The 9,680-nt window shown below is 34.7% G+C and overlaps 1 protein-coding gene across 1 annotated transcript in view; it reads left to right on the forward strand.

Moving 5' to 3' along the window:
* LOC137624609 (uncharacterized) overlaps positions 1–9,039 on the forward strand; it is a 15,189-nt gene extending 6,150 nt beyond the window's left edge. Inside the window, exons 4-8 of the mRNA XM_068355571.1 lie at positions 1–184; positions 973–1,081; positions 2,409–2,527; positions 5,845–5,980; positions 8,308–9,039. The exon at positions 1–184 is cut by the window's left edge and continues 40 nt beyond it. Coding sequence (XP_068211672.1) covers positions 1–184; positions 973–1,081; positions 2,409–2,527; positions 5,845–5,980; positions 8,308–8,414 — 655 coding nt within the window. The 3' untranslated portion in view covers positions 8,415–9,039. The remainder of the gene's footprint in view (positions 185–972; positions 1,082–2,408; positions 2,528–5,844; positions 5,981–8,307) is intronic.
* The last annotated feature ends 641 nt before the right edge of the window (positions 9,040–9,680 follow it).

Below are 9,680 nucleotides of genomic sequence, written 5' to 3' on the forward strand. Positions count from 1 at the left end.
AGATGAATGTGAATTTGAGAGTTCGTTCAAGATGTCGGCTATCTATCCTCAACCAACACTTCACAGCGGTCTCTATTCGGATTCCTTGGGAGGCTTTGTAGAAGAAGTCTCGTCCATTGACTGGCACAAACAGATGTTTCAAAACGGCTCTTATACTTACGCTCACCAAAATGTTATTTTTAAGGTAAGAAACACGCTACACACGAATGTTTATATCACATAATCATATGTGCCAATGGGAATTCTTATTCAGAAGGTAGCATTTAAAAAAATATTAAATGTAGTCAAAGATTAAACAGTTTTTGTCCAGTAGACTCTGTTAATAATAAACCGTCTTGCTGGCCACTGGCCACTGAGTGACAGGCTGGCTGATAGCCTGCCACCCGGAAACAAAATGGCGCCCATCAACCCACTGTATTGTAACTGGTATGGCGCTATTCTTGTTTATTTAGGTGCTCTAAGTAGACCCTAAGTTGTTGCACACCTTTTGAAAAATGGTATCTGCCATTTAATGTTTTCTGTTGACTCCTTCTCTTGTATAATTGGAGCAGCACTGTAATATATATACTTATATATACATACATATATACATTAACTATATATATATATATATATATATATATATATATATATATATATATATATATATATAAAACAACAAATGCAGTCATTTCTAGCAAGTCCATTGCAGGAAAAAGGCCCTGTACTCATTCATGTTTGTGGTTTACCCAGTTTTCATCATCATGGTGGTCTCTACGGATTGGTGATGGTGGAAGATTTTGGTTTTATTGCTCATAGCAAATCATCCTAGTATGGGTGGGCCTGACTAATACAGCTATGCCAATCATAACGATACACAAACTCTTTCACCGTATATGTCTTACATCCTTATATAAATGTTCTTTCATACCTAATGCGAAACACAAAGTACTGTAGCATCTTTCATTCTTCTTTTATTTCTCTCAATTTTAGATCACAGAGAAGACACCTCACGATGTCTATTTCTTGAACAACGTTGGAATATCCAAACGGGACAGCACCTATATCTCGCTGATGTCGGTAGAGAGCATCTATACCGAGTGTAAGGAGGTTTGGCTTTAGAAATTCTTTAGTTATCGTGTGAATTATTTGAGCTAGGGAAGTGGAGTAAGGGGTGATGAGAGAATGCCAATCGAGCTAAAAGTCATAATCTATAGTAGAGTAATAAGACCAGTGTTAATGTATGGATCGGAAACGTGGGTTTTAAGACGTAAAGAGGAAGAAAAGCGTGAGAGAACAGAGATGAGAATGCTGAGGTGGATTATGGGAATATCACTGCTCGATAGATTCGTAAATGATGAAATAAGAAGAATGGTAGGCATAGTAAAGATTATAGAGGTGGTGTGAACATGTGTTGAGAATAGATAGGAGTGAGGGAAGTAAGGAGGGTTTGAGAGGAAGTGAGGAGGGTTTGAGAGGAACCTGTTGGGAGGGAAGATTGAGAGGAACCTGTTGGGAGGGAAGATTGAGAGGAAAGCAGAGAATTAGATGGGGAGATAAGGTGACATAGTAAAGATTATAGAGGTGGTGTGAACATGTGTTGAGAATGGATAGGAGTGAGGGACTGAGGAGGGTTTGGGAGGAAGTGAGGAGGGTTTGAGAGGAACCTGTTGGGAGGGAAGATTGAGAGGAAGGCAGAGAATTAGATGGGGAGATAAGGTGAAGGATGATATGGAGAGAAGAGGTTTGGTGGAAGAGGATGCCTTTGATAGAAGGCATTGGAGAGGGCCAGTCAGGCAACCGACCCCTTAATGTATGGATAATGGTGGAAAATAAGAACAAAGAGGTACAGTATATGACAGGTCTATTTTAACGCTGTTACTGATCTTAGGATATTTTTTAGTTATTTATTGCTTCTCTTATAATTTATTTATTCCTTTATTTCCTTTCCTCACTGGGCTATTTTCCTCTATTGGGGCCCTTTAGCTTATAGCATCCTGCTTTTTATAACTAGGATTGTAGCATATTATTATTATTATTATTATTACAGTATTATTATTATTATTATTAGCTAAGCTACAACCCTAGTGGGAAAAGCAAGATGCTATAACCCCAAGGGCTCTAACAGGGAAAACTAGTCCAATGAGGAAAGGAAATAAATAAACTATATGAGAAATAATGAACAATCAATAACATGTTTTAAAAACAGTAACAACATCAAAACAGATATTCCATATACATACATACATATACCAAGGCACTTTCCCCAATTTTGGGGGGTAGCCGACATCAAACAAATGAAACAAAAAAGGGGACTTATATCAGCCTGTTCAACATAACATTTGCTGCAAGTTCATACTTTTGAAGTTCTGGGTAATAACAGAAATAAAGGAGTACTATTTAAACCTGACTTCTTTCTTTAATTTCAGTTAAAGAACGTGGTTGCCATCCTGTCAAAACGGACGCATACCAGACAGTGGATTATAGCAACGGAGGGGCTAAAACATGTCGCAAGGAGCTCCGCCAACCTTCCTCAGGACAGTTAAAGGTGAGTGGGACAAATTCTAAAGCCAGTTTTAAAGGTTTAAAGGTTGTTCATGAATGGCAGAGGCAAGGGACAGTGACATTGCCCTATCGAGCTGGACAATGCCCTAGAGACTGACCTTAAATACATATAAGTGCCCAAGCCCCCTCTCCACCCAAGCTAGGACCAAGGAGGGCCAGGCAATGGCTGCTGATGACTCTGAAGGTAGACCTATAGGCCCCCCCAAGGGACAGTGACATTGCCTTATCTAGCTGGACAATGCCCTAGAGACTGACCTTAAATACATATGTGCCCAAGCCCCCTCTCCACCCAAGCTAGGACCAAGGAGGGTCAGGCAATGGCTGCTGATGACTCTGCAGGTAGATCTATAGGATCCCCCAAACTCCACATCCTTAGCTTATATGGATGGTGAGGTTGCAGCGACCATAGGAACTAATGAGTTTTAGCGAAACTCGAACCCCAGCCTGGCGTTCACCAGTCAGGGACGTTACCACATTAGCCACCACAATTTAGGGTTCTTATCAAGTACAAGACCATGTATTTTTATTAGTGTTGTATTGTGCAACTCATAAAGTGGATTTCCCTATCATCATTGGCACTTGAACTTCAGGCACTACTTATCGTGACATAAAGCGTAGATTATCACGACAAAAGTTGTAGATTAAACCGAAAAGATGAAACATATGCCTAAATATTGTAGCTTTTCTTGACCAAGGGTTTAGTTTTGTGACTGAGGGTGTAGCTTATCAGACCAGGAATGTAGCTTATTATGAAATATAATGTAGCTTTTCATGACCCAAGGTGTAGTTTATCATAACCAGGAAAGTAGCTTATTTTGAAATATGGTGTAGCTTTTCATGACTAAAGCTGTAGCTTATCATGACTTAGAATGTAGCTTATTGTAAAATAGGGTGTAGCTAATCATGACCAGGGATGTAGCTTATTATGATATATAATGTGGCTTTTCATGACCAAAGGTGTAGTTTATCATGACTAGGAATGTAGCTTATTATGATATTTAGCGTAGCTTTTCTTGATCAAATGTGTAGCTTATCATGATCAGTAATGTAACTTATTATGAAATATGGCATAGCTTTTCTTGACTAAAGCTGTAGCTTATTATGATGAGGAATGTAGCGTATTATGAAATATGATGTAGCTTTTCATGACCAAAGGTGTAGCCTATCATGACCTGGAATGTAGCCTATAGGGTGTAGCTTTTCATGACTAAAGCTGTAGCTTATTATATCCAGGAATGTAGCTTACTAAAAAATATTGTGTAGCTTTTATGACCAAAGGTGTAGCTTACCATGACAAGGAATGTAGATTACTAAAAAATATGGTGTAGCTTTTCATGACCAAAAGTATAGTTTACCACGTATAGCTTGCCATGATAAAAGTCGTGACATTATAATAAAGCTGTAGCTTATCATGCCAAAAGTCTAGTTTATCATAACTAAAGGTATAGTTTACCATGACCTGTAAGTTATCACGAAAGGGTAGCTTATCTCAAACGAAAGTAAAGCTTATTATGACCTAAACTAACTGAACATAATCTTGACCAAAGGTGTAGCTTATCATGATAGAGATATAGCTTATAATAAAAAGTGTAGCCTTTTAAGCTTATTAAGATCACAGGCACAAATCATGAAGAGGATAGCAGCTGTCCATGAAAAAGTGTAGCTTATTCTGTTTTTTTTTTTTTTTTTTTTTTTTTTTTTTTTTGCTGTCCATGAAAAGTGTAGCTTATTCCTTTTTTTTTTTTTTTTTTTTTGCTGTCCATGAAAAAAGTGTAGCTTATTCTGTTCTTTTTCCCTAAAGATGTAGCTTAACATGAAAATTGTACAGCTTATCAAGGCCAAATTTAATATATGTCCTTTAGGTCATTGCTTCTTGAGCATGTGAATGATCAACCCAAAATGTGAATTGAATATTTTTTGATGGAAATAAAATCAATTAGAGGGGCTCTCAGTAGAGCGCAGACCTCCACCGCGGCAGCTTATTTCTTGACCTTGAACTTTGACCTTAACGTATTAATTGGCATTGATTTTTATACACTTAAATATGAACCAAGTTTGAAGTCTGTGACAACGATGTCCAAACTTACGGCTGATCACATGAATATGCCATTTTGCTTGAGTTGACCTTTGACCTTGACATTCTAAAATTCAACCAATTCCAGCTTTTTAAATAACAATTAATCCCTGCAAGTTTTTTTAATCTATGGTTAAAATTGTGGCCAGGAAGCTGTTCACAAACAAACACACACACACACACAAGCAAACACACAAACAGAGGGTAAAACATAACCTCCTTTCAACTTCGTTGGTGGAGGTAATGAGATTAAAAACATAATCAACATAGATATCTGAGCAATTTCTGTACTTAAAGTAGGAATTTTCCTAAGCGATTTATAATATTACTTTTTGTAGGATATTGAGTTCACAAATCGTGGATGCTCATAATCGAGCCAATTGAGCCGCAACTATGATAAGCGGCTTATCGGGCTAATGAAGCGGCATAGCTTCAGTCACGCTGATAAGACGTAAGCAGTTATGAAGATTATTTAAGATTATCTGATGTTGGGTGAAGAGAAGTGCAAGATGTTTTTGAAACATTTGCTATCAAGAATGCTTGCTCTACAATGTAAATAAATTTGGAATGATCTTTAGATTTTCCATGAAAACCTCCCCTGTTTGTATTACAATCTCCCATATATGATAAAGAGCAAGTTTCTGGATATATATATATATATATATATATATATATATATATATATATATATATATATATATATATATATATATATATATTTATATATATATATATTATATATATATTATATATATATATATATATATATATGTTTATATATATATATATATATATATATATATATATATATATATATATATATTTATATATATATATATATATATATATATATATATATATATATATATATATATATATATATATATATATGTTTATGTGTTATATTATATTATATGTATATATATTATATATATATATATATATATATATGTTTATATATATATATATATATATATATATATATATATTTATATATATATATATATATATATATATATATATATATATATATATGTTTATGTGTTATATTATATTATATGTTACGGTCGTGCTCAACTCTCCCTGTCCCTCCAGTAGGAGCGGAGAGGGAGTAGTCATACACTGGAGAAGTACCGGCTGTATATGTATATCTGTCTAAACATTTAACTGTCTTTTTGATGGGTCGTGTACACTAGTTTATATAGATTCATTTCATTTTTCCTCAGGCGACAGTAAGGTGTATGGATGGCTACAAGGCCGCAGGAGATAGCACATACGAAAGTATGGAGCTAACTTGCAACCCAAAATTTTGGGAATGGGGCGTCTCAAACGAACATCCAAGTCTTTCACACATCAAATGTAGTAAGTGAAATTGTTTGAAACATGCTGATATTTTTACAATCTCTGCAACTGATGTCTATGGCTAAATTGATTAAAAAATGTCATAGAAGGAAATTCTATGTAAGTGCATAATTTAATAATAATAGAATAAGTCATGAATAGAATTGGGGAAGGCTAATGTTTGTATGTAACCTAATACATTTTGAGGGTGTCAAGGAAGAGAAATTTCAGAAACTAGTGAAAGCTTGAAAGTGTTTTGGAGTAGAAGGTTGAAAATGAAATGTGAGTAAGGAAAGGAGGAAACTAGAGCAGTGGCTATGGATACATATGGTGGAAAAGTGTAAGTGTTTGATACATACAAGTGTTTAGGAGTAAACATTAATTAACCCTTTTACCCCCAGGCTATTTGGAAATTTCCAACCCTTAACCTCGAGGGGGTTATTTTTTTCCAGGCACATTTTGCAGTATATATATTTTTTTAAATTGCTCTAACAGCCTTAATTTTTGTCATAGAGAGGTCAGGTTGGTCTCATTCTCTTGGAAAATGCCTGAATTTTCTCAAAGAATTATCAAAAATATGAAAAAAAAAATTTATAGCATTTTTTGCAAGGACATACCGGTACGTCCATGGGGGTAATGGGATGGCTTTTGTGAAACGTACCAGTACGTCCTTTGGGGGTAAAAGGGTTAATAATAATAGAATAAGTCATGAATAGAGTTGGGGAAGGCTAATGTTTGTATGTAACCTAATACATTTTGGGGGTGTCAAGGAAGAGATATTGTAGAAACTAGTGAAAGCTTGAAAGTGTTTGAGACAAGAGGGTTGAAAATGAAATGTGAGCAAGGAAAGGATGAAATTAGAGCAGTGGCTATGGATACATATGGTGGAAAAGTGTAAGTGTTTGATACATACAAGTGTTTAGGAGTAAACATTAATTAACCCTTTTACCCCCAGGCTATTTGGAAATTTCCAACCCTTAGCCCCGAGGGGGTTATTTTTTTTCCCAGCACATTTTGCAGTATATTTTTTTTTAAAATTGCTCTAACAGCCTTAATTTTTGTCATAGAGAGGTCAGGTTGGTCTCATTCTCTTGGAAAATGTCTGAATTTTCTCAAAGAATTATAAAAAATATGAAAAAAAAATTATTATAGCTTTTTTTTGCAAGGACGTACTGGTACGTCCATGGGGGTAAAGGGATGGCTTTTGTGAAACGTACCAGTACGTATTTTGGGGGTAAAAGGGTTAAAAACTAGGATGAGTGAAAAGAGGAAGACAAGAGATTCTCTGCAGAAGATTCTATGAATGGTCGAGCCAACTCTCCACTATGAAGTAAAAAGGTCTCACTATCGAGGGATTTTGAAGAGGAGATATCTAAATGGTACGAGACCTCTGGTCTGTTTCGCCCTAGATTATACCGACACCTATAGGTGAGCGAGCTAGTTCAACCTAGCATTCCTATACATTTTTTTTCTCTGTTAATATTTTAGCAGTTGTATTCCTTAGAAATGGTGCTATAGGAGCATTTCACTGGCCGGCACAGGTTGAGCCCAGAAAGGTTATTGTGATGGGCCAAGAGTAGGTGGTGAGTCAAAGGCGAGATGAATGCAACTGAGTAACTTTATTACGACACATCGAGTATATATACACACTAGGTCCCGGTAAGGTCACAAAATGGAAACATATTATTCCTTGTCAAACCGGCTACCGGTTCTGTTAACAGTTAACAGTGAAGTAGGCAGACAGGTTAAAACAAGTTGCTGTCAGTGCGAGGGGACAGCGAAGATACAAAGGGTAATATATACAAAAAAGAGAAATGTTACTATGTAAGATCGTGTGACACACGGATGGTACAGTATATTCAATTTTAGAGATGGCGGTTGAAGCTGTGCATATGACCAGCTTTAAATAATTTATGTGGTTTAAGAAGAAATTAGAGTGTGAAATATCTGGAATACTGGAAGTTTTCATAGAGTGTCATGGATGAAATGTTGAAACATAAATGTTTGAGATGGTTCAGTCATATGTAAAGAATGGAGGAAAAGATGTAGGGATGGGATCGGGAGAGATTAAGATCTGCGAAGTGGTGATGGTGAAAAGAATTCTGGCAAGAGATGCGTGAAAAAAAAAAGGGGGATTTGATACACTACTGATGAGCCATTTATATAAGTATATGAGGGGCTAATGACTGCGTGTTTACAGCATTTTGATGAGACATACATGTAGATCTAGGTCTGTAAGTGGCTATGTTAATGATTGTGTTGAATTTTCTCTGGATCAACCACCAGTTGAAGGAAAGGGCCTAATACCAACCTAAATAATTCTTACTTCTTTTCCTTTATTTCTACAGTTATTGACGATGACGATGATTATCATGGAGACGGTGGAGCATTCGCAGCAGTGAGGTGCCCGTTATTACTGCTCCTTTGTGCGTATCTGCAGCGACTTTTACAGTAGAGGAGACTGGAATCTTATGCTACAAGTTCATCTGAAAATTACGAAAAATGGGATATGGAATATTTTAATAGTGTCTTCAAGTTATCTGGTATCTTCGAGAGGAAATGTAGTTTACGATTCATTCAGAAAGAGAAGATGGAAACAGAATATGTTGGACCCCATAAAAGAGGGCTAAGGTGAATGCATTTATTGTTATTAAGTATGATTTCCCAATGTTCTACTCGCTGCATATTTCCTGTTGCCTGTGTTGTAGGAAAAAACAAATGCAAGGGTGTCATAATGATGATTTAAATAGGCTAATAATAAGAATATTTTTCACTCAAGAATATATTGATTGTAAACAAGAATATTTGAATAACATCTAGATAGGTTAAGACAAGTTTTTTTTTACAATGCACAGTTGTTACCACATGGTTATTTAAATCTATTTTATAAATTAATTATACCTTAAGGAACAAAAATAGTTCTAGTAAAACATAAAGATGTTAAGAGGCTCGATTTTAAAGTGATCTCGCTTTATTACTGTTTTGCTTTATTTTGATAAGATGATATTTTCTTTAGATGAAATTTTTGGAAATGTAAGCTGATTTTAAAGACTTTTTTTAAAATAAAATATGAACCACTAGGGAAGCAATTTTTATATATGTAATAAGCTGAATAATTGAAATAAGTTGTTAGTTTTTTAAGTGACATAGGCTGATTTTTCTTCAGGAAATTTGTCCTATGTTTAATAGATACAAAGTTAAAATATTTTAACAAGATATTCTACTGTTAATATTTTACTCGGAATATGGTTTTGAGAATATTAACAAAGAAGAACAAAGAAATATAGAGCTTCACAATTTAGTGTCTGGCAGAAATACATAATGATTTAGAAAATGAAATCTAAAGAATACAAAATATTCTTCTTATGAAACATATTAACTTTACTGTATGAACAATTTCGTATTGTTTCAGTCTTCACTCTTGATTTCAAAATATTTATTTGTTATTTTTTGACATTTTCCTTATAGTTTTGTCAGCTGTCTGAGGTCTCCAGTTATTGAAGAAATATTGAAAATATAATTTTTGAACCTTTAAAACTTTAAAACTTAATTATTTCGAAGATCTAATGGAATAATAGTAAAAATAAACCCAAGTTTATGCAAATATATGACACTCAATATGCTACGATTATTTCTTCAATAACTGGAGACCTCAGACAGCTGACAAAACTATAAGGAAATGTCAAAAAATAAAAAATAAAAAATAAATATTTTGAAATCA

This window comes from Palaemon carinicauda, chromosome 31 (genome assembly GCF_036898095.1).
Source record: "Palaemon carinicauda isolate YSFRI2023 chromosome 31, ASM3689809v2, whole genome shotgun sequence".
Lineage (NCBI taxonomy): Eukaryota > Metazoa > Arthropoda > Malacostraca > Decapoda > Palaemonidae > Palaemon > Palaemon carinicauda.